Source organism: Rattus norvegicus, chromosome 10 (genome assembly GCF_021556685.1).
Source record: "Rattus norvegicus strain SHRSP/BbbUtx chromosome 10, alternate assembly SHRSP_T2T, whole genome shotgun sequence".
Classification (NCBI taxonomy): domain Eukaryota; kingdom Metazoa; phylum Chordata; class Mammalia; order Rodentia; family Muridae; genus Rattus; species Rattus norvegicus.
Genome location: NC_141543.1, coordinates 57,670,231 through 57,694,683, shown reverse-complemented (window position 1 = coordinate 57,694,683; position 24,453 = coordinate 57,670,231). Strand labels below are relative to the sequence as shown.

General features: G+C 49.7%; 1 protein-coding gene across 1 annotated transcript; it reads right to left on the bottom strand.

The window, feature by feature from the left end:
• Nucleotides 1-281: 281 nt before the first annotated feature.
• Myh3 (myosin heavy chain 3) lies at nucleotides 282-24,125 on the bottom strand. Its single transcript, NM_012604.1, is given in 41 exon segments — nucleotides 282-430; nucleotides 861-998; nucleotides 1,137-1,232; nucleotides 1,377-1,481; nucleotides 1,586-1,756; nucleotides 2,525-2,650; nucleotides 2,723-2,926; nucleotides 3,038-3,346; nucleotides 3,833-3,957; nucleotides 4,240-4,405; nucleotides 4,990-5,173; nucleotides 5,606-5,802; nucleotides 5,969-6,087; nucleotides 6,950-7,076; nucleotides 7,168-7,557; nucleotides 8,305-8,395; nucleotides 8,484-8,629; nucleotides 8,757-8,933; nucleotides 9,006-9,248; nucleotides 9,442-9,697; nucleotides 10,208-10,344; nucleotides 10,438-10,561; nucleotides 10,922-11,039; nucleotides 11,124-11,211; nucleotides 12,096-12,166; nucleotides 12,283-12,589; nucleotides 12,679-12,849; nucleotides 13,813-13,962; nucleotides 14,048-14,166; nucleotides 14,749-14,887; nucleotides 14,975-15,078; nucleotides 17,137-17,235; nucleotides 17,320-17,383; nucleotides 18,152-18,244; nucleotides 18,741-18,849; nucleotides 19,147-19,174; nucleotides 19,547-19,703; nucleotides 20,222-20,365; nucleotides 22,299-22,510; nucleotides 23,277-23,334; nucleotides 24,102-24,125. Coding segments are annotated over 39 exon segments (5,823 nt in total). The 5' UTR covers nucleotides 22,503-22,510; nucleotides 23,277-23,334; nucleotides 24,102-24,125; the 3' UTR covers nucleotides 282-403.
• Between the last annotated feature and the right edge of the window lie 328 nt (nucleotides 24,126-24,453).

The window sequence follows — 24,453 nt, the reverse complement described above, 5'->3', positions numbered from 1 at the left end:
TCTCGCTTATATGATATTAATAGATGACTTTCATAAACTCTCCCTCCCCCACCCCACTGAAGCAATGCTTAGTTGGAAGTATCTTGAATTTTTTAAGTTCAAATTTAAATCAAAAGCCATCCCCTTACACACACACACACACACACACACACACACACACACACAGATTTAATCTACAAAGACAACTGCTTGCTAATATTTCAGCACCCAGCATAAAAATTGCCAAAAGAGGAATAAACTCCTCTGAGGAAATGAGAGAAATGCACAAGACAAAAGACCCAACTTGAAACAAGGCAAATTTTATTGCATGTGGAAAGGGGTTACGTGGAAATTAAGCAGGATGGTCAGGAGCCACGAAAACATACATTCTGCATATCTTCTGCCCCTCACCAGGAGGACATGCTCACTCCTCACTTTCATGGACCACCATCTAGAGAGAACGCAGATGCTCTCAGTCAAGTCAGGCAACAGAGACACTTTCTGGACCCCTCTTCTCGCAAGCATCAAAGAGTTGTTTGTATATTTCAGCGGGACACAAGGAATTAGGGGGCCCTTTGGGAAGATGCATGATGGCCCACATGAAATTGCTCCACAGCCTGAGAAATTGGTGTAGGAGCCACAGTGGATTTGTGGTTACAGTAATTGCAGATATCTGCGGCCACCTTTAGCGGATGTTCCTAAACAACCCATCTAATACCAGCAGAGGGCGCTAAAGAGACAATGCTTTTTTTTTTTTTTACAAAGGTGTTTCTAGTAGAGCTCCACCCAGGTAAATGGCTGTAAAGAACATTCTTTCTCTGAGCTTGAGAGTCTCCGACGGCGAAAGTAGCATTTCGGTGGGCGTTCCCAGGTCAGCTTACCCGGCTAGAGGTGAAGTCCCGGGTTTTAGCCCGCAGTTTATTGACTTGCGATTCTGCAATATCCGCACGTTCCTCGGCCTCCTCTAGCTCATGCTGGGCTTTCCGGAACTTGGTGAGATGAACATTGGCTTGTTCATCCTAAAGGAAAGAGCTCAGCGGGTGAAATCTGCATGATCCTCTCTCCGGTCCCTCCCACTCCCCCACCCCACCCCGCCCCCACTCCCCAACCCACCCCACCGTGGGAAACAGAACAGGCTACGCATGCGTCTGACTTACAGCCTCCTCAGCCTGCCTCTTGTAGGACTTGACTTTCACTTGAAGTTTATCCACCAGATCCTGCAATCTCAGCACATTCTTCCTGTCCTCCTCACTCTGCAAATGAATGAAGGGATGGGGGGGGGGGGCACTTGTACCAGGGCCCAGCCAGTCCAGGGGTGCACAAGTGTCCAATTCCAAGCTTTGAGTAGTATTTGTACGTTGGAGAGAAAACTTGTCTTAGGTGACCTTTGCACCTACCTGGTAGGTGAGCTCCTTGACACGCCGCTCATACTTCCTCAGGCCCTTCACAGACTCTGTGTTCCTCTTCTGTTCCCCTTCCAGCTCAAACTCTAGCTCTCTGATCTGGAGAGATGTTTGGGACGTTATTCTAGCGCTGGGCTCTGAATGTGGGGAGGGGAGAGGAGGTTGGCAAGGCTTGGCCAGGCAGTCTCCCCCTCGGCAAGTACCCTCGTCTCCAGTTTCTGGATCTGCTTCTTGCCGCCCTTCAGTGCCAGCTGCTCAGCCTCGTCCAGACGGTGCTGCAGGTCCTTCACCGTCTGCTCCAGGTTCTTCTTCATCCGCTCCAGATGGGCGCTGGTGTCCTGCTCCTTCTTTAGCTCCTCCGCCATCATGGCGGCCTGAAAGGCAAGGCTCAAAGATCTTGCGGCTGTGGAAGCCGGAATTCCACAGTGAACAGAGAGCATGCTTTACAGAAAGGACAGCGGGTACGGTCGTGAATAAGCACACTTCCCACGTTGAAACAAGACAAAAGCTACACCTGGGATATAAATTTTATTAAATAAACTCTACAAGGACTGAGTGAGGAGCAGTCTCCTAAACCTGCTCTCCTTGAGACCTGTCCAAAGCCCAGGAGGTCTTTTAAAAAAAAAAATCATCACCAACACACAGTTTCAAAAGATCCTAAGGCTTGGAGATTATCCTGAGACAACAGAATCCCATCAAGGAGGGACTCATTAAGTAACGAACGACTACAGCAAAGTAAAACAGCATTGGGGTGATATTCCCGTAGAGGGCAGTAGGTGGCGCCATCAGCCTGAAGCAGAAAGCCTGGAGCCCCAGGAACGTTAGAGAGGAAAGGAGCCATGTGGTGGAATGTGAACACCATCAGAGGGTCTCATTTCCAGATGCATGTGAAAGAAACACCTCTCGGGAGGCAGGAGAAAAAGTATACTCCTATCCTGCCCTTCCCCCATCTGCCGGCTTTGGACAGTACAAGGGGGAACAGTCAATATGAGGGGAGTTGGGAGTGGTCTGGGGTCAGCACAGACACCATGTGTGTCCTAAGAGGGTGGACTTCTACCAGGCATGCGTGGGGTTGGGGGAAAGCAGGGCTTTAATGAGACACAATATCAGCGGTCACAGTAGGAAGGGAGCAGGGGCCTCACATCAGTGATGGCCTTTTTGGCCTTCTCCTCGGCGTTCCTTGCGTCCCTGCTGGCATCCTCCACCTCACTCTGGAGCTGTGTGAGGTCAGTCTCCAACTTCTTCTTGGTGTGGATGAGGCTGGTGTTCTGAGGAGGAGGAGGGAGTGTCATACACAGCGTCTGAGGTGGACCCTCGTACCCCAATGCTCCTGCCCTCACCTGGGTGTGCAGCAGCTGAACCCTCTCGTTGGAGTCCAGCAGCTCCTGCTCTGCCAGCTTCCGGGCCCTCTCCGTCTGCTCCAGAGTGGCCCGCAGCTCCTCCACCTCAGCCTGCAGCAGGTTGGCTCTGCGCTCCACGATCGCCAGCTGCTCCTTCAGGTCCTCCTGGCCCCGGAGAGCGTCATCCAGGTGCAGCTGGGTGTCCTGGCCAGAAGAGAAAGTGTGTGAAGTGAGGGCCAAGGACCACAAGCCTTGCCTAGTCTTTTCGGATCTGGACACTGGAAAAGTCCCCCCACCCCCGGAAGCTCCGTCCACCTTCAGCTGTCCCTGGACACTCCGGAGGTGCTTGATGGTCTCTGCGGCCTGGCGGTTGGCATGGCTCAGCTGGATCTCAATCTCATTGAGGTCGCCCTCCATCTTCTTCTTCAGCCGGATCGCCTCATTCCTGCTGCGCACCTCAGCATCCAGGGCGCCCTGCATGGTCTCCACTGTCCTCTGGTAGTTCCTCTTCAGCTGCTCGATCTCTTCATCCTTCTCTGCGATCTTTCTATCGATCTCTGATTTCACCTGCGTCAGTTCAAGCTGGATCCTGAGGATCTTGGCTTCTTCGTGCTCCAGAGCTGCCTTTAAAAGACAAAACAAAAAAACACGAACCGTTTCTGCACCGTCCTAGAGCCGGTCACACGACATTGGGTCAGCAAAGCTCTGAGGAGATAGTCCTAAATCAAATCCCATAATAGTCAAAGCCACCTTTAAATAAACTAACTTACCTTCAGTGCAGAAGCGAACCATTTTACGGTTATTCGTTTATGATCGTGCGCTTGGACACGAAACGTATTTACAATGTTCTCGTTACTTAAGGGCAAGAAGCGCCTTACAGCTATTCTAACCTCAGCTAAGGGTTTGTAAACTTTCAAGAGTAAGCCTATTTTAACGTGATGATTCTCTCCAATACATGTAAGATAACTCACGGGCATCATCTCACTCAGCCTCGCAGTCAGAGGGAAGGAGCGAGCCTTAGAATCTGGATTCCAGAAGCGTGAAGTGTGAACGCCTCAGACACACACTGTTGCCCTCTGTTCTGGCTTGTGCCTCCCGACCCATCCTCACCTCTGCTTCCTCCAGCGCCATCTGGATATCAGCCTTCTCCAGCTCCATCTGCTTTCTGGATTTCTCTAGCTCGTGGATGCTTTTACCGTTCTCAGCAATTTGTTCGGTGAGATCTGCTATCTCTTCTGCAATGAAGTAAGTTTGCACTGCGTTTGGACGCCGCCACACAGGCTCCGGGAATGCGAAGCACCCACTAAATGCCTTTCAATAGCTCTCTGGGACTCTAAAACCCTCTGCTTCTCAGAGATAAGATATTGTATAGAGACCCAGAACAACTGCTTGTCAACGGTGAGCGGCTTCTACCGGTGCATCAGCCGAGCGGTGTGGAGGAGCCTGAATAACGGAGCCTCACCCGCCCTCGCACACTCTGGGTTTCCCACGACCTCAGGCGGTTCGGAATGGCTTACGTTCTAAGTTCTTATTCTCTCGCTTCACAGTTTCGAGTTGATCCAAGGCTTCTTCATAGGCGTTTTTCAGTTTGAAGAGCTCAGTGCTCAAGGACCGGGATTCCTTGAGAGCCGCCTCCAGCTCTGCTTGGCTCTCCTCACACTTCGTCTTCCACTCGGCTAACACCTGCAGCAGCAGCGTGGAAAGATTCTGTCAGGGAGCTCTCTGCCGAGCTTCTAACAGAATGTCATCCCCTGAAGTGGCTACTCTCAGAGCTAGGGCCTGGTCTAGATTACTGAACGAGCAAAGATTTCATTTCATTCGCTTACTCAAGATAATCAGTCAGTAACCACTGTCATATCCAGAAAGCAAATGAATTCTTAAAGAAAAAATTAGCTAGACATAATTACCCTTTTCCTAATAACAAAAAGAAAAAGGCTCTGAACGGATGTATTTCATTAAAACAGTGGTTCAAATCATGCTTGTCTGTCACAGGGAGGGGCCTAAGTTGAAGTCTCAGCCCCTAAAGATACAGGTATGAGCGATGGAAACTGTGTGACTGCTACAACGGTCATCGGAAGGGATTTCTCTGCCTCATCCCATTCCCAGGTCATGTCACAGATGGAGAAACAAACTGCTAGTGAAGTTCGAGGAGTGTTTTTATGGCCACCATGCTAAAGAAGGGCAGAGCAGGCAGCCTATCCCTGTCTCCTACAGTCCTACAACATGCCCACACCGTGGAGCTCAGCCAGCACGGAGCACCCCCGCACCTTGTCAAAGTTCCTCTGCTTCTTGTCCAGAGCGGCAGCCAGAGAGTTGGCTCTCTCCACATCCACCATCAAGTCCTCCACCTCCCCTTGCAGCCTCTGCTTGGTCTTTTCCAAGGAAGCGCATTTTGCATTCACAGCCTCGACCTGCTCCTCCGAATCCTGAAGGCGCTGAGCAAGCTTTTTTCTTCAAGAAAATGAAAAGAAAGCCGACGCCATTAAGTTTCAATCTTCTTGAGCATCGCTGCTCACCACCCCGGAGACACTAATTGCCTGGCTCACATGCCTCTGCGAAAAAACCTTAAGAGAATCCCCCATCTGCTCAGAGTCTGTGATCAGTGGCCTTTCTCAGGTCTAACCAGGATCAAAGTTGATGTCAATGAACTATAGTAGTTCATTCTGTTGCAGCGCCGAAATAGCTCAGTTGGGAGAGCGTTAGACTGAAGTAGTTCATTCTGTTACATTTCACATTTCAGCCAATGTTACATTTAAAGACTCTCTTGATGGGGAAACCTCCAGTAACAAAACAGATACATTCATTAGCTTCATCCCGGAGCCACTCTAGAGCCAATGTGCTAAGCCATGAGATCCCTTAAGGGTTCTAATTAGAGACACATACTTGGCCTCCTCCAGCTCCTCCGTGCGCTGGATGGCATCCGTCTCATATTTGGTCCTCCATTGGGCCACCTCGCTGTTGGCCTTGGACAGCGCCCTCTGCAGCTCGGCTTTGCCTTCCTGCTCCTCCTCGTACTGTTCCCGAAGCAGGTCACAGTCGTGGCGGGAGGACTGCAGGGCGTGGGCCAGCGCATTCTTGGCCTTAAAAAAAAAAATCAAAAGGTCCCCGGATGGATTAGGACTGTGTGCAGCACACGTGCCACGTGCCCTGTTCTCAGCACTGGCTGAATTGTCAGGTAATCTTGTTGTTATTTTGCAGAAGCCATTTGAAAATGAGACCAAGAAAACATCCTTCTGAGCGGGGTACCTTGTTCTCTTCCTCCAGTTGCCTCTTGAGCTCCTCTATCTGTTGGGTAAAGGCTTGCTTGCTCCTGGAAAGCTGAGATACTATGCTTTCCTTTTCTTCCAGTTGACGACTCAGCTCACCTGTGTCAGGAAGGAAACAGCTCATTCATTCATTCATTCATTCACTCACTCAAAAACCAACTGTAACCACTGTGCCAAATTGGGGGTGGGGTGGTGGTGCAAGTAATAAAGGTGAGACCCCTCACCCCATCTTGAGAGTAGGGGTGTGTCCATGAAAAGGAAATAGCAGCCTAATAAAATACTGCTGTAAACCCTACAAAACCAGGAGTGACCTCTGCCAGCGAAAGCCGAGAGAACCATTATGAGTTTGAACATCACCAGGGCACCTCTCCACTCCCAAAGCACCTCCCCAGTGGTTGGTGATTCCAGCTGTGTCACTTAGGATTTCGTCTCTCTGGAAATTCAAAATTATACTCTTGGGTGAATATGGGTCAGCTAAGGTGTATGCAGAAGTCAGACGGGAAGGCGGGCAGGAAGCAGAAAGGCTAGACTCCTCCTGGTCCCATCCAGGCTATGTCAGATGCAAACTTGTATCACTCATGGAAGTTTGACCGTCTGCTCGCTTCCTGTTTTCACTGAGGACACTCAGTGTTCTCCAGGAGGTTTGGGACAGCCTCTTCTGTGAGTTACTTCCATTGACTTTTTCCTGAAATTGTGTTTTTAGAAAGCCTCCCTCACCAGGTGTGGTGATGCAGGCCTTTAAAAACAGGGTTGTAGAAGCAGAGTCAGGCAGATCCAGACAAGCCTGTTTTACACAAGGAATTCCAGGTCAACCAGGGTTGTAGAGTGGGACCCTGCCTTTAAAATAAAGCAAGCAAAACAAAACATTCTCTCCCCGCAAAGGGTGCTGCTGCCCCTGGGCGGGAAAGCCTTCTGGCGCTCCAGCTTGGCACCCAGGCATAGCATCCGGGGCTTGGCTCACCCGCTTCTGTCTGCAGCCGGGACTTCTGTGTGGTCAGCTCACTTAGGCTTCTCTGCGTCTCCTCGTTCTTGCCCCTGGCCTCGCTTAACTGATCCTCTAGAGTTCGGCATATCTTCTCCAGGTTGGCCTGCAGATTGGAAAGAGGAAGGAGGTCTGCAGGTGACCTTAGGTTGACCCACTGCAGGTGCCCCTTCGGGTCTCCTCAGCCGACCCCTCACCTTGGATTTGGACACACTCTCCACACTGCTGGAGAGGTCGTCGATCTCCAGCTTGAACTCGCTCTTCTCCTTCTCCAGCTTCTGCTTGACGCGCTGCAGGTTGTCGATCTGCTCTGCCAGCTCCGCCGCGCTGTCCGCGTGCTTCTTCCGCAGCGTGGCCACGGTGGCCTCGTGCTGCAGGGTGGCCTCCTCCAGGTCCCTGCGCAGCTTCAAGAACTCAGCCTCACGCTTCTTGTTCAGCTCAATCTGGGTAGAGGTGACACCGCCCGCCTCCTCCAGACGTTCACTCAGCTCCTCCAGCTCGCGGGCGTAGTCGCTGCGCTGCTTCTCTGTCTTGGCCCGGGTGGCCCTCTCCGCCTCTATCTCTTCCTCCAGCTCCTCAATGCGGGCCTATAGAGAGCAGCCAGATGCCCAAGAGACTCTCAGAGTCACAACAGCTAACATGGCGTCTGAGTAGAGGTCATCGACCCACGAATGTATGACCCGTCTATAAAAAGAAGCCCTACCATTTGCAGCAAAATGGAGGACGCTAGACACCGGAAAAACAAGCGGTGCATGTTTTCACCTGAAAATTTTGTTTAGGTCAATCTGAATATGAAACGGTGTTTGCTAAAGGTGAGGAAGGTGGGGGAAGTGATTAAGAGGGGGCTGGATCAGTGAATAGTATAAGCACATGATGAACCAGCACATGGAAGCCCGTTAATATATAAAATTTGATGATGATGATGATGATGGTGATGGTGATGGTGATGGTGATGATGATGATGGTGGTGATGATGGTGACGACGACAACGATGACGACGATGACGATGGAGGAGAGGTTATGTCCCCACCAGATGAATCTGCTCGTGGATGTTCCCCCAAACAAACAAATGCTGCTGATTTTCTTCCAAATGAATCTTTTCCTGCCCCCATATGGTCACTAACTACCCTGGACATTTCTCCATCCACCTCCATGTATCCTGTTGCAAGTTTGGGGGACGTGGTCATCACGGCCACCACTGCTATGTCAGCCTGTCAGAGTGAGGTCCCATGAGGCAGTCTCGGTCCTACCGTACCTACTCTGACTTTAGCAGACACCGCTCAGGTTTCTGAGTGACCCACACCGGCAAGCGAGAGTTGATCGCCCCCTCCTACCTGTAACTCTTTGATTTTCTTCTGAAGTTGGAGGCTCAGCGTCTGCTCATCTTCCACCTTGCTCTGCAGCTGGCTATATTCAAAGTCCTTCCTGCGGCAGGACACAGAGGATGCGTGAAGACGGGATCCCCCGCCCCCCGCCACTCACGGAACGGAAGCTGTGTTTGGGGGACACGTACTTCTTGAGCCTCTCGTCCAGCTGTTGCTTGTCGTTCTCCAGATCTAATATGGACTCTTGGGCAAGCTTCAGGTCTCCCTCCAGCTTCCTCTTGTTCCTTTCCAGGTCCACACGCAGCTTCTTCTCTTGTTCGAGGGAGCTCTCCAACTGCAAGAGGCATCATTTCCCCTTTAGGATTAGATGATTTCCGGTAGGATAACCCCAGCCCCGCCCCTGCCCAGGGCTCTTCCGCCCTGAAGCCTCCAGACTCCAGAGACTGACGCCCAGTGCTCACATCATCCACTTGCTGCTCCAGCTTGCTCTTGAGCTTGCTCAGAGAATTGACCTTGTCTTCCTCAGCCTGGAGGTCGTCCAGGGTCTGCTGGTGGGCCTCTTGGAGGGCCTTCTTCTCCCGTGTTAGCTTTGCAATAGTTTCATCCAGGCCTGCCAGTTCTTCGGTAAGGTTTTTTACCTAAAAGAAGCCGAGCTTGCTTAGCAGTGAATACATCAAGCTGAAGAGAGACCGCAAGAAGAACGTGTGTACCTTGTTCTCCGTGGCGTGCTTCTCCTTCTCAACCTTGGCCAGTGTCAGCTCAAGGTCATCGATGTCCTTCTTCAGCTCCGAGCACTCGTCCTCCAGCTTCCTCTTCTTGGCCGTGAGCTCGGCGTTGATCTCCTCCTCATCCTCAGCTCTTTCGGTCACCTCTTTGATTTTGGCCTCCAGCTGGAACTTGGCTTTGATCAGCTGGTCGCACCGCTCCTCGGCATCCAGCAAATTCTCACTCTCCTTTAAAAAGAAATCACAATTCCCTTTAAGGAGCGAAGGTTTGAAACACTGCCATCTTTCTTTGTGAAATCCTCCATGAAGCACTCCAAGAAAAACCCAACGCCCACCCATGCCCCGCCCTCGGGTTAATCCAGATTTCCTAAAATCGTAATCCAATCTCGGATTTGAAAAAGCAAGAGTCCTAAGGACATACCGCCTGTACTTGGAGCTGCAGGTCGTTCTTCTCTTGTACCAGAGTGACCAGCTTCTCCTCCAGCTCCTTCCTCTTTGCCTCCGACTTGGCGAGCTCGTCCTTGGTCTTCTGGAACTCCTCCTTCATGGTGGCCATCTCCTTCTCCGTCTCGGCGCTCTTCAGCAGGGGCTTGATCTTGAAGAAGAGTTTCATCCAGGGCCAGTGCTTGACGTTCATGAAGGCGCGGATGTTGTACTGGATGCAGAAGATGGATTCCCTGCAAACAAAGCAAGACGGCTCAGCAGGGAAAAGGTGCCGAAGCCAGGCCCGATTCTCAGGCCCCACATAGTGGAGTCAAGGACTGACTCCTGCAAGTGATCCTCTGACTGCTACAAGTGTGCCTTGGCATACGTACTTGCTCACATAAACAAAAAGCATGGATAGACAGACAGATAGATAGATAGATTAGATAGGATAGATGGATGGATGGATGGATGGATGGATGGATGGATGGATGGATAGACAGATAGTGCAGGCATTTTTTTTTAAAGCAGCCTGGCAGTGGTGGTGCATGCCTTTAATTCTAGTGCTTGGGAGACAGAGGCAGGTAAATCACTTGAGTGTGAAGCCAATTTAGTCTACAGAGTGAGTTCCAGGACAGCATAGGGGCTACCCAGAGAAACCACGTCTCATCAGACAGAGCATTGCCCATTCCTACAAGGGATTCTCTCCTCCCACTTCCACCCTCTCTCAAAGAGCTCATGCTCAAACCAAGACCCCGCCCAACCTCCTCTGCATCATCTTCTGGAATTCCACACGCATGAGGAACCCTCTGCACACGGCTTGTGTCCGAGTGATCAGTTTGGCCAGACGCTCATCCCGCATCTCCTCCAGGGTTCCCAGCAAGCCAGCCTTAAAGAACACCTTCAAAAGGATGGGTGAGAGGAATGAGCTGCCCGGCTCATTGTGTTAAGAGGATGCGAAGGCCTACAGCACGAGGCGGAACTGATACATCACCTTGGTGTGTCCAAATTTGTACTGTGTGTGGTCGATGTCAATGGAAGCCAAGAGCTTCTCGCAAGCTTTCTTGCTGTCAATGAACTGGCCCTCCGGGATGGCACTGGCGTTCAGCACTCGGTATCTGCCATGGTGGACACGGAAACGATCAGGCTGTTGGCAGTGCTCAGTGATTGCAGGCATCGCTTCCTACAGACCAGAAAGTCTAGTTCCCAGGAAGTAAAGCAACCTTCCCATAGCCACTTTGCTGGGATCTAGGCCATGGGACTCCTGGACCAGGGCTTTCTTTCCCTCCCCTGTTGTATATCAGACAAGTTCCAAAGAAACGTGGACAGCACAGGAGCATGAACCTCGACCAAACCGTAGACATGGAAGACCAACCAAAACTGCCTTTTTGAAATGGGTCTTTTCATGTAATATTTCTTCCCTCAAATCCCAACCTTTATCCATGTCAAAGGACAAACAGAGCATTTTGACGGTGTACCTCTGTTTAAAGTCTCCATACAGAATCCTGTTGGGGAACCCCTTCCTGCAGATGCGGATGCCTTCTAGCACCCCGTTACACCTCAGCTGGTGCAGGACCAGGCTGTGTTCCATGGCCCCTAAGAACACAGGCAGGATACCCGAGCTTCACCCACAGGTCCTTAAAGACTGAGCGGTAACCTCAGGGCTGGCAGGCGTCTTACCTGGGGTCTTGGTTTCATTGGGTATTATACAGCGCACAAAGTGTGGGTGAGTGGTTCTTAAATTGGACATCAGCTTGTTCAAGTTTTCCTAAAAGAAAAAAAAATAAACATTTCCTTTGGCAGCCTACTGTGAACTTCCACGGAGACAGATAGTTGCGTGGTGGTGAAAACTAAACTCTATGGCTTCAACTTAAGAGTTGTGACGTTAACTCTGTCCTTGAATAGTCATGAACCTAGAGACGTAGACAACGGCCGTGACTTGGACATCCCCACCTTGAAAATCTAAAATCTAAAGTGCTCTAAAAATCTGGAGTGTTTTTCTTCTATAAATCTGAATTTTTTTGAGTACAAACATGATACACAAATCGAACGTCCCACCTTATGTAGGCAAAACAGCCTACATGATCATATACCATGTAAAACGATCTACGTCCTTGCTGCACAAGGCATATATGAAACACACAGATGAACGTCGTGTTTAGATTTGGGTCCCATCCTTGAGAAATCTCATTATATACGGATTAATCAAAAAAGAAGAAGAAAACTGAAGTCTTATGTTTGGTCCCAAACACAGGGAAATGTGACCTGCCTCAGTCATCTTTCTCCCAGGTTGCAAGATGGCCACCAACTACAAAATGGTTTCTGAAATTAACGCAGAAAATGTGTCTGTCCCTGCCAGGGGCCTGGGTACTACTGCAGGCGCACTGCAGGCAACTAGATAATTGGAACTGAGAACTCACTGCCCCCAGCCAGCCAGACCTGCTAGTTACAGTACACGATGGAACAAACCCAGGCCCCACATTTGTTAAACCTCATCTGTATATTGTCAGACTGTCAATTGATCTCACTCTGAGAGAGCTGTCAGGCAGCCAGCATTACTACTCTTGAATAAACCAGGCCTAGGATCTCAACGGTGCTCATTTTGCTGTGACTCAGGTGAACTGTGAGTGGATTAACTCAAATTTGTCCTACCCTGAACAGCGCAGACACTGTTTGGAAGGAAGAGCCTTTCTTCTTAGCGACTTTCTTCTTCCCACCGTCAGCTGAAAGACACCAAAGGGCCCAGGCACTGTGAGTGGATGTATTGCGACTTTTGGGTGCCGTGGGAAAGGAAGATTGTGTGAAGACAAAGCTCCTGTGTCTGAAGTCCGTTACTTACCATCTGTCGTAGCGAAGGTGGCATAGAGATGGGCCAGGAGTCTGTTGGAAGACTTCTGGTACAGCCCCACCACGGTCTCATTCAGGGGGTCCTTGTTCTTCTCCAGCCAGCCCGAGACACTGTAGTCCACGGTGCCCGCATAGTGGATGAGGGAGAAGTGGGCCTCGGCCTTGCCTTTGACCACCTTAGGCTTCTGGAAGTTGTTGGATTTTCCCAGGTGCTGGTCATACAGCTTGTTCTTGAAGGAGGTGTCTGTCGCCTTGGGGAACATGCACTCCTCTTCCAGGATGGAGAAGATGCCCATCGGCTGGATTGAAGGGAGGCGAAGCAGCAGAGTAAACACGAGCAGAAAGCACATGGGGAGGGAGGGGGCACAGAGCAGACGGAGGGGGATACCTTCTCGATGAGCTCGATGCAGGCTGCCAGGTCCATCCCGAAGTCGATGAAGGTCCACTCGATGCCTTCCTTCTTGTACTCCTCCTGCTCCAGCACGAACATGTGGTGGTTGAAAAACTGTTGCAGTTTCTCGTTGGTGAAGTTGATGCACAGTTGCTCCAGGCTGTTATACTGGCGCCAAAATAAAACGTGCATGCGAAAAAATCAAACCTCTTTCAAAATGGAAACGCAGTCTGAATTCCTTCTCAAGGGTCAGGTCCCACCTGCTTGGCTATGCTTTCAGAGCCAATCACGAGCCTTCCACCTACATGGTTCTCCCGCCTCTGGGCCCCTCCTGTGCTTCTGCATGCCCGACAGGCTTCTGTTTCTTCTCAACTAAACTACAAGCTTCCCATCTCCCCACCTGCATGGCTGCCACCTGGCAAACACTAAATACACACATTTGCTCCTAACTCAGAACCAGTCAGAGAATTATGTCAACTAGTACATGATTGACAGTATCTACTTCTCTGGCCCCCTATTAGATTTTTCTTAATTCTACCCATTTGGTGATATCTTGTGAAAGTCCACTTGAAGGAAGGACTACAGCCCTGTGTGTATCAGCATGTATGAAATATTCACATGTGCACAATACGTGTGGGTGCACAGGCATGTGTGTGTGTGTGTATACCCCTGCAGAGGCCAGAAGACAACTTTGGGTGTCATTCCCCAAGCAACATCCAATACCCATATTTTTTTTCTTTTTCTTTATTTTTTTTTAACTCCACAGGATTTCTTGGCCTGGAAATTTCTGGGTAGGGTAGGCTGACTGGCCAGCGAGCCCCAAGGATCTGATTGTCTCTGCATCTCCACTTCTGAGAACACATCACCACGCCCAGCTTGTTTTGTTTTTTAACTTGAGTAGTCTAGAAATCATACTGAGCTCTCCCGACTTTCAAGGCAGGCAGTTTACTGAGTCAATCATCTCCCAGGCCTCTCCAATTGTCTTAAAATAACACGCACTGTCCTGATGTTCTGTCTTTCTTCTATCCATCTCACTCCTTCTATCCTTCCTACAAGAAAACCATCTTGGTACCCTCTTTTTAGGATTATGAAAACTCCCGTATGAAGAGATAAGACATAAATAATACAAACCTCAAAAATTTCAAAACCCGCAATGTCCAAAACCCCAATGAAGTGTTGTCTTGGTAGCTTTGTGTCCAGCTGCTGGTTAATACGAGTGACCATCCACAAGAACAGCTTCTCATAAACGGACTTGGAGAGAGCATTCACAGCATGGTGAACCTGTCGGAGGAAAGGCCAGTGAACTGGTAAGAAGGCTGCGGCCATGAGGGTCCTCCGCCCCTCCTGCACTTGAGGTAGTCCTTACCTGGTCCACAGTTTGGCCTTTTGTAACGTACTCATTCCCAACTTTCACTCTGGGAAAGCACAAGGCTTTGAGGAGGTCTGAAGAGTTCAGGCCCATCAAGTAGGCTGTTTTGTCAGCCACTGGTAAGAAAGGAAAGATCATGTTGAGTGAGGCAGAAGGAAAGCAATTTTCTTACTCCTTGTCATCTCTGTGGGGCCCATGGCACTACACCATCCAGAGAGTGTGGCAGACTTCATGGAGCAACAGGATTGGGTTTGGAAGTCCCTGGCCATTTCACATTGCATCCAGAAGAAGACCTTTGTAGCAATTCAGCAGAAGGGGGGTAGAGGGACCAGAGAGATGGCTAAACAGGTAGAGGCATGGGGTACCATACCCGGCAACGGGGTTTGGTCCCAAAGACTTGCATTGTGGAGAGAACTGACTCTTAAAGTTGTACTCTGACTTCAACACATGAGGTGTAGAATCCTTACACACACACACACACACACACACACACACACACACACACACATACACACTAAACTAATAAGTGTTTTTTAATAGATGGTGATGTTTCCTTATGTTCATTGCAGACCCAGGAAAGGTTCATCCACCTCTCCAGAGGGAAAGACAGATTAATCATTTTTAAAACAGGTTCTGGATGGCCCCAGGGGAGTGACCTCTCCGCTTCCACTCTGAAGCCTGCTGTGGTGACTCTGTACCTTCGGTGCCATCTGGCTCAGCTTGCTCCTCTCGCTGCTTCTGCTTGAACTTCATGTTCCCATAATGCATCACAGCCCCTGTCAGTTTATAGAGTCCAGATTTCTCCTCCGGGGTGAAGCCCAGGATGTCAATGGCACTCTGCAGTGGAAAGAACAGCATGTCTGCCCATTCATTGCCCTCCCTACGTGGAGGTTCTCCCACCTCTCTACCGTAAGTCCTTCTTACGTCTGTAGCCAACAGTTCCTCAGCATCATCGATGCTGGCCACCAGGATTTCACCCTGGCTGATGAATGGGTAGTCGTAAGGGTTGGTCGTAATCAGCAGCAACTCTGAAATGAGGAATTCACACATGTGTAATGAGATCTCCACCAGGTGGAAGTGTGGCCTGGGACTTCAACCACTGGGGCCAAAATGTGCAGGAGTAGAATACCCTAGAGCAGTGGTTCTCAACCTGTGGCTCGTGACCCCTTTTGGGGTTAAAAGGCTTTTTCTTCAGGGTCATCTAAGACCATTGGAAAAACACAGATATTTTCTTTTCTTTTTTCCTCCACCTTTATTAAATTGGGTATTTCTTATTTACATTTCAATTGTTATTCCCTTTCCCAGTTTCCAGGCCAACATCCCCCTAACCCCTCCCCATCCCCTTCTTTATGGGTGTTCCCCTCCCTATCCTCCCCCCATTACCGCCCCCTCCAACAATCCTATTCACTGGGGGTTTTGTCTTGGCAGGACCAAGGGCTTCCCCTTCCACTGGTGCTCTTACTAGGCTATTCATTGCTATCTATGCAGTTGGAGCCCAGGGTCAGTCCATGTATAGTCCTTAGGTAGTGGCTTAGTCCCTGGAAGCTCTGGTTGCTTGGCATTGTTGTTCATATGAGGTCTCAAGCCCCTTCAAGCTCTCTCAGTTCTTTCTCTGATTCCTTCAACGGGGGTCCTGATCTCAGTTCAGTGGTTTGCTGCTGGCATTCACCTATGTATTTGCTGTATTCTGGCTGTGTCTCTCAGGAGAGATCTACATCCGGTTCCTGTCGGCCTTCACTTCTTTGCTTCATCCATCTTATCTAGTATGGTGGCTGTATATGTATGGGCCACATGTGGGGCAGGCTCTGAATGGGCGTTCCTTCTGCCTCTGTTCTAAACTTTGCCTCCCTATTCCCTCCCAAGGGTATTCCTGTTCCCCTTTTAAAGAAGGAGTGAAGCATTCGCATTTTGGTCATCCTTCTTGAGTTTCATGTGTTCTGTGCATTTAGGGTAATTCAAACATTTGGGCTAATATCCACTTATCAATGAGTGCATACCATGTGTGTTTCACAGATATTTTTTAAGCATTGCAAGATGATAGTTATGAAGTAGTAACAGAAATAATTTTATGGTTGGGATCACCCCAATGTGAGGAATTGTATTGAAGGGTTCTAGCATTTCAACCTTCCTAGGTTGAGAACTACTACTGGTCTAAGGGAAAGGGCAATCTCCCATGCCATGTAAGTTGAGGATCCTAGGAAAACATATCCGTGGTTTTGCTTTGCAAATGAATGTTGCAAGCCAGTGTATGTTTGGGATAGTGAACAAGTAAAACTGGGTAATGGGAGCCCAAGCTGGAGAAACCATAGGCTGATTGGGATAGCTGTTTTAAAGTTGGTTGAAAACCGACAGCCTGTTTGCGGGATGGAGATCAGGAGGCTTAGCTATCACAGACAGAAAGTAAGGAAGGTAGTGAACACACAGGCCTCTATCAGCTGAAAAAATATAGAGATAGAATGACCCTCTGGGTCCTTAATCAGTTTGCACCGGCCTTATGCGAGCTGAGATCAATTCCTATGTTGAAACACAAGAGGGCGCTCAAGAACCATTAAGTGCTTAACTATTCAAAGACCACCATGGAACCAGTAATGATTTTGCTCCATTACAGCACATCTGATCAGATTTTTCAAATTGGTACAGTGAGCCTGGGGAGATGGCTCAGCAGGTAAAGAGCTTGCCGTGAAAGCTATAAGGACTAGAGTTTGAATCCCCTAAACTCATATAAAAGTCGGGGGGGGGGGGCGTCTGCTTGTAATCCTCAGAAGGCAGAGACGTGGATCCTAGCAGCATTCTGTCAAGCTACAGTAGCTCCAGGCTTAGTGAGAGCCCTTGCCTTAATACAACAAGGTTTAGAGAAATCAGGGAAGACACCCAGTGTCATTCTCATACATACACCAGCAGACAACATATACACTTCCAAAACCTGATACAGCCGCCTCCCAAAGAGCTATATCCTGTGGCTGATATAATTCTGCATTGACTGTAAGAGTCATCTGCAGGTACGACCAACTCTCCGGGCTCTAATGATCCAACTGCCCAAAGGGTGACGTCATCCCCTCCACCTGCACCCTACCCCATCAGCTTACCGATCAGTTCCGGCTTCTTGTTGGAAAGAATCTGGTAGAAGATGTGATAGCTTCTCTCAGCCTTCAGCTGGAAGGTGACTCTGGACTTTTCCAGCAGATCTGGAACAGAAACACAGGGCCGGTCAGGGTTCACAATGCTCCCCGTGGCTTGGAGGCTTCACCCAGCTCAACGAGCCTACTTACAAGTTTCAATATCTGCAGAGGCCAGCTTCCCAGTGGTGCCGAAATGGATGCGGATGAACTTGCCCTGCATAGAGAGAGAGGGAGAGCAGATCCTTCCATGACTGAGGAACTTCTTCTGGATTCCTGAGCACTGCCCATAGGAGCCTTTCACCAGTAGGTCTTCCCTCCTGTCCCCTCTTCTCCTATCTGGTGTGTCTGCCTCCTCCGGAATTTCTCATATCCCATTAATGAAATAACCCAGGTGCTGAACCATGTCACTTCCCTGATTACAGAATCCTTCCTACTGCACTTAAGACAAAACCCAAGGGCTGGAGAGATGGCTCAGAGGTTAAGAGCACTGGCTGCTCTTCCAGAGGTCCTGAGTTCAATTCCCAACAACCACATGGTGGCTCACAACCATCTGTAATGGGGTCTGATGACCTCTTCTGAAGTGTGTCTGAAGACAGCTAATAACAAGGGACAGTGCATCCCTTGTTAGTGACAAGTCTCTCCATCTTCTGCTTCCCCATCTGTCACATGGAGCCTCTGCAGGAGTGCTCCAAACACGGTCCCACCCTGGGGAGAACCAAGCCACTCTTTCCCTCATTCCCTTCCTTACCCTGCAGCTTCGACTCATATTCCCAGCGCCTAGAAAGCCCTTATCATCTAGCCCTATCTGTTGGGGACCTGGTCCCCAGTTTCTCAGTTACAGCCTTGGGTTTTTGAACCTCACACACATGGCTGTGCATTGTTTCTTTCACTGTCTCTTTCCACCGGGCTGTAAGTTCCCTAAGCTCTTGAACTGTCCAGCAGGCCGGGAAGAAGAGCCTATCATACTCAAGGGCAGACTCACAAAGCGGGAAGAGTTGTCATTCCTCACGGTCTTGGCATTCCCAAAGGCCTCCAGCAGGGGGTTGGCGCTGATGATTTGATCTTCCAGGGTCCCCTAAGTAAGAAATCCAAAGAGGAAGGGAAAATGTGCCTGTAAGCTGCAAAAATCCTCATTTTTAAGAAATTGCCACCTGCTCTGCTTTTCCTGCCTGCCTAGCTTGCTCGCTGCCCCGGTGACTTGATGACTCAAAGGCCAATGGAGCAGCATGGCCTCCTTGAAACACTGCTGCCTCTCTCAAGTCCCTGTCAGCAGCTGGATCTCTTGAGTGGCCATGCCTTCATTTGACCCTTCAGTTAATGAGGCTGCCTGTGTTCCTCCCACGCCCTTGCAGTACACCGAGTCAGGGGATATGTGTTCCTCACTGTGCTCTTGGGCTGCTCTCTGTGAGGCCACCCTGAAGGAACAAACTCACGGATTTGACTCCATATCCCCCCCCCCTTATAAAGTCTTCAAATCTCATCTGCTAAGGAATCACAGGGGTCTGAATCCACGGTCAACCCCAAGCTGTCCCTTATGCCCGTCCAGCCTCTTTCCTTGCTCCCGTCCCCACCTTCATTTTGGAGTCCTTCTTCTTGGCAAGGTCCCCAGTGGCTGCAATTGTTGCAAAGTACTGGATGACACGCTTGGTGTTCACCGTCTTCCCGGCCCCGGATTCTCCGCTATTTAGAAAGACGGAGACAGAGAAGTCGGTCCTACTCATAAACCAGCACCCTGGCATGTCATCCAGTGGTCTTCAACACGTCTGGCACACACATCAAATGAGTCGCCACAGAGAGGACCTGGGCTACAGCCTTAGTTGATCCAAGCATGGGTACTACTCGTTTTCTGAGGCTTGTTTGAATCACCCCAAGCTGTCTTTTCACCATGGGCTGTGCTCCAAGCACTGTCTAATGAATAGAGCTGAGGGATACATCCATGGCCCCAGCTGAGAGGCCTCTCTAAGCAGGGATACTCACGTGATCAGGATGGACTGGTTCTCACGATCTGTGTGAGGGGAAGAAAGCAGAGCTGATGGCTATGTCCAAAGAGGTTCTTATTCGTCATGCAAGAGTGGGTTTCAACTGTTCCTTTCCTCTTCCCTTTATTTATTTACTTGTTTGTTTGTCTGCTTAGTCACAGGTGGGGATTTAAAAAGTGTCTGTCCTGAGAACCATGAGGCTTCTCATCCTCTGATCTCACAGTCTTCTGATTGGTAGGGATACTCTTTCCTATGGTCTCACCAATACTTATGTTAAATGCAAACTCCTCACCCCAAGGACCTAAAACCTCTTTTCCTCCTTGCCCCTCCTTCTCTAGGGCTTCACACCAGAGTGCCCCCAAGCCTGTCTAGTGCATACTTCCTTCTCGAAAACACACCCGTCAGCATGAACTGGTAGGCGTTGTCAGAGATGGAGAAGATGTGGGGTGGGGCCTCCTGGCGCTTTTTGCCTCGGTAGCCATCCACCACCTCAGGGTTGTACACCGGCAACCACTTGTAGGGGTTGACGGTGACACAGAAGAGGCCTGAATAGGTCTATGGGAGGAAAAGAAAATACATCCGTACTTACATATGTACATACATACATACATACATACATACATATGTATATACATATATACATATACACATGTACTGCATATATATACATATATACATATGTATATATATTGCCTTTACTAACACTCCAGGCTTCTTTTGATAATTCATAAAGAAATCGTGATTTCTAGTGATGAATGAAGTAACTGAAACTCAAGGGGGAGAGTAGCCAGTCCTCCCACAGCTAATACCAAGCTCAAGGTAACCTCAGCTTTTTTGCTCTTTGGAGCTCCTCCTCCCAATCTTAGCTCCTCCTTCGACTTCCTCCTCCCTCCCTCCCTTCCTCCAGCCCCTCCCCTTCCCATCCCATCTATCTCTCCTTGTCTGGTCATTCACTTCTCTACTTCATTTCCTCTCCTTTGGCCAGGCAAACGAGAATCTTTCAAAGTGCCTCTCCCCACTCCCCAGCACCCAGCTAATGTCCCAGCATAGCCTGTTGGTGAGTAGCCACTCACGTAGATCATCCAGGACGTGTATCGGTCCTTGAGGTTGTACAGCACAGCAGGCTCGTTCAGGTGGGTCAGCATGGCCATGTCCTCGATCTTGTCAAACTTGGGAGGGTTCATGGCATACACGTCCTCTGGTTTAACCACCAGGGTCTGGAAGGGAAAAGTCATTAATGTTCCCCAGCCATTGGATTGCCGTGGATGTCTGGCACCTTAGGAGAGACTGCAGGGAGCAGAGGAAATGCCTGGTGACAGTGAGGAAAAGCGAGGTATGTGGCAGTGGGAAAGCATGTGGTCTGCTCCCACATAGGTCTATGGGAGAAAAAATACATGCAGAATACATACATATATGTAGATACACATATACATGTATTATATATGTAATATATATGTTTCACCTTTACTATTATCCCATACTTCTTTTGATAACTCATAAAGAAACGATTTCTAAAATGAAGTCCACTCAGGACGTCTGTCTCTCTGTCTCTGTCTCTTTCTGTGTGTCTTTCTCTCTGTCTCCCTTTGTGTCTCTGTGTCTCTTTGTCCCTCTGTCTCACTCTCTGTCTCTCTGTCTCTCTGTCTCTCCCATTCTCTGCGCATGTGCGTGCGTGCGTGCGTGCGTGCGTGCGTGTGTGTGTGTGTGTGTGTGTGTGTGTGTTTCTCTTGGACCTGGAGTTGGGGGATGGCAACCAATGTGATGAAAGAAGATTTCTGAGGACTAAGTAGGGGCCTGTAACACAGAATTTGGAGTCAGAGGAAGTTATTTGTCTATGACTTCGGTTGTCCCTATAGCTCTCCTACCTGCTAAGAGAAAAGATAATGTCTGCAGTAATCTTGACCAACGACAACAGGGAATTAGAGAAGGCACTGTAGCCCTGGGAGTGCCCACAGAGCCTGCAAACGTCACTGCCCTGTAGAAGCAGCCAATCAGCGCTGAGAACCACGCCCCCATCTATGTAATTCAGCCCTCCATTGCTGAAAACCAAACCCCATCCTACTTCCTTTACCAATTTCCCTGCTCTTGGGGAAGAGCCATTGGCCTCCGCTTTGAGAGCAAGACTTTCACCACCAAGCCCTGGGGCTGTCCTCTGTGGAGGGCCTAAGGACCTGCAGGTGGGGCTATCAGTCCCTGCCCTCCTCTCTCTTTAGGAGTGACTCTGGAAAAGCCGGTCCTTGAGCACTGTGGGCCACAGAGCTCCCTTCCTTCCCTCCCTTAATCCACTTAGGCTGTGGACTCTCTTGACACCTCTCAGGCATGTTCTAGACCCTGTGAGAATCCTACGTTGAGTTTAGCCCCTGCCTTCTCTCCTGCGGTGGAAGCCCTTTCTCAGATTTTTAATCTGAGATATGTAGCGATGCCTTCGTTCTGGGAGCTTCCACGCTGGTGCTGCCCATTTCCTCCCTGCTCCAACGAATGCCGCCATTTTGTCTCTTGCATCTTCTGTTCTGTCTCTGCTTCTGCCTCCGTTACACCCACCCTGACACAGGTGGTGACTGAATGTGACGATTGAAAGCAGGACTTTGCGTATGCCGTTCTATCACTGAGCCATACCCACAGTTCTTTTGTTTTCTTCCTTGAAACATTTCCAGATTCGGGATTTTCGAAAGCCCCCAAATTCCTCCCTTCCTCCCACAGAACACAGTGAACTCAGTTGCCCGTCCCATTCCAGTTCCAGAGAGCCTGGTTCTTTGACCTTGTTGTCCTATAGCATTTCTTATACATCACCCCGCCTTCCTTGGTTGGATGACCATGGACAGAGCTAGGCGAACCCACAAAGGGTGGGTGTTCTAAAAACACTCCACCCTTGAGACATTGAGATTGGTGTCTGGCTCAGAACAATGCAGTGATAAAAAGACACCCAAAAGTAAATGCTTTAATCAGCCACCTGGGGACCCGTCTCCCATTCTCCCACATAGGCTAGGGCATTCGGCTTTCTTCTGGTGGCTGGGTTGCCAGCGCTGTTTCGGATGCTGAATTCCAGAGCCAGGCTCTGACTCCAGAAGTGGGTGGAGGAGTACATGCTTATGCAACGTCATGTGAGGAGCGTGGGCCAGTGCTGAGAAAGAGAAAAAGCAAATGCCTTACCCTGTTGTCTTCTGTCTCCACCGTGACTTTCCCATCCTGGCTACTCTTAATTTTCCCCTTGGCATATTCTTCCTTTGAGTCAACCACAAAGCAATAGGTTTTGGCATCAAAGGGCTGGTTCTGAGCTTCGATCCTCTCCTTTTCCGACTTTCGGAGGAAAGGGGCAGCTATGCCAAACACTTCCATCTCGGTGTCGCTACTCATAGTGTTGGCTGCAAAACAAACCGCCAGTCAGCCCAGCTGCTCCCTGGGCCGGCAGCCGGCAGCCGGCAGCCTCCTGCCCATCCTAGTATCAACCTGTCACCCTGAAGTGGATGGCAGCCTCTCAGACAAGGTCAAGGAGATCTGGCCTGTCCCATGCCCAGTGGAGCTTCACACGAGGGCTCAGCACTGGGAAAACATAATCCACTCGTGTTTGTTGAGTTGCTACTGTATGCCATGGGCTTAGAATCTGTTTAATCCAAGTGTCTCTTGATTCTTTCAGTCTGGTGAAGGAGCCTTTGAAATGCCACTTTTGACACTTTGTCTTCCTTTTCTGAGAAGTACAGGTATGGAGAACAGAACATCCCAAGTTAAATACCATAATAAAAATAAGTAAAGGCATTCCTCAAAGAGAGGATGCTGAGCAGAAAATGGCAGAGGCAGTTTGAACTGCTTTTTAATTGACATGGCCTCTTCCTCCCAGGCACGGTGGTCTATTCCTTTAAATCTCAGCACTTCAGAAGCAGAGGCAGCCTGGTCTACTTAGTGAGTTCTATGCCATGCCATCCAGGGCTACATAGTGAGATCCTGTCTCAAAAAACCATCAAACCACCACAAAGAATAAATGGGAACTTCTAGCTGCAGCCCTGGGGAGGAAGCCTATTCTTCTGTATCTAAGATCTGTAACTCCTCAGGGCACAGGCGTGAGGGGGCAATGGGTGATCTGGTTTTACCTGAAGACTTCTTGAAGCCCTGGGATGTGGCCCCAATTCTCACCTGAGTCACACCGGCAGGACAGCAGAGAGCAGCAGCAGCAGCTGTGGACCTATGGGACCTGCAAGAGCATGGGCACAGAGAAGCTTAGTGATCACCATGTTGTCTGCTTCTATGATGAACCAGACCTTGGTGAGGCTCAATTCAGACACAGAAAGGACTGGACAGAAAGAGCCTTAGCCCTGAGACCAGCCCTATAACTGCAGACAAGTCGTGGTCTACAGCTAGGCATAGCTACCAGCTGCCTGACAGATTGGCTCCTCTAACCCACTCCAGACAGTTTCTTCAGACTCCAAGATCCTCTATTGTGAACAGGGCAGGGATTCTAAATGGACGGAGTCCCTGCCAGTAAAAGCTTGTGTTAGCAGTTGAGGTCAGGCCTCCTGGTTATCTGAAAGTGGAGACAATGCTGAGATTATGGAATTTAAACCTGGTGAGCAAGTATGCAGTCTTGAGGCAACTGAATACTCAATGGATATAGAGTCCAGGTAGGGAGTGCAGAGTCCCCTGTTCACTCTGTGGATCAGAGAGGCAACAGGAGAACATGGCATCATGGCAGACAGGCCTTATGCATGTCCAACAGGATCCTTCCCAAACAGAGGAAAGAAAGAGGGTGCAGGACCCCAGCTTCGATGACCTGCTAGAGGCAGTGGGCGGCAGGCACAGCCTCGCATCTCACTCTACTGTATTCTTTGAGGACGCCTTGAAAAGATAAATGAGCCTCACCTGCTATAACAAAGCCAGGGAGGGCCACAGCCCAGGGCAGTGACCCAACCAGGCAGGGAAGCAGCAAAGGCCAAAGAGATATGAAGAGAGTTTAAGACTTACCTCTGACTGTGGCAGAGTGAAGCACAGAGGAGAGCCGCCCCCTGGGCTTTTATAGGCTAACCGCTAACCCCCTGGGCTCATTCTTTCTCTAAATTTGGAAAGAGAATGACTGACACCACAGGCTGAGAACTGGCCCCCTCCACACGTATTTTTCATCGTTGCCAAGGGGAAAGTATATATAGAAATGAGCAGGGTCCGAAACCATTTTTCCAACTGTAGAAAGCAGGGAATTTGAGATGCCTTGCTCTGGACTCAGGGCTGTTGCTTCTTCACCTAGAGCAATGGGCTTGTCTTTGCTTCAGGGGCCCTGCCTGTCTCCATCCTGCAGGCCATCCCACCCTGAAATCATACG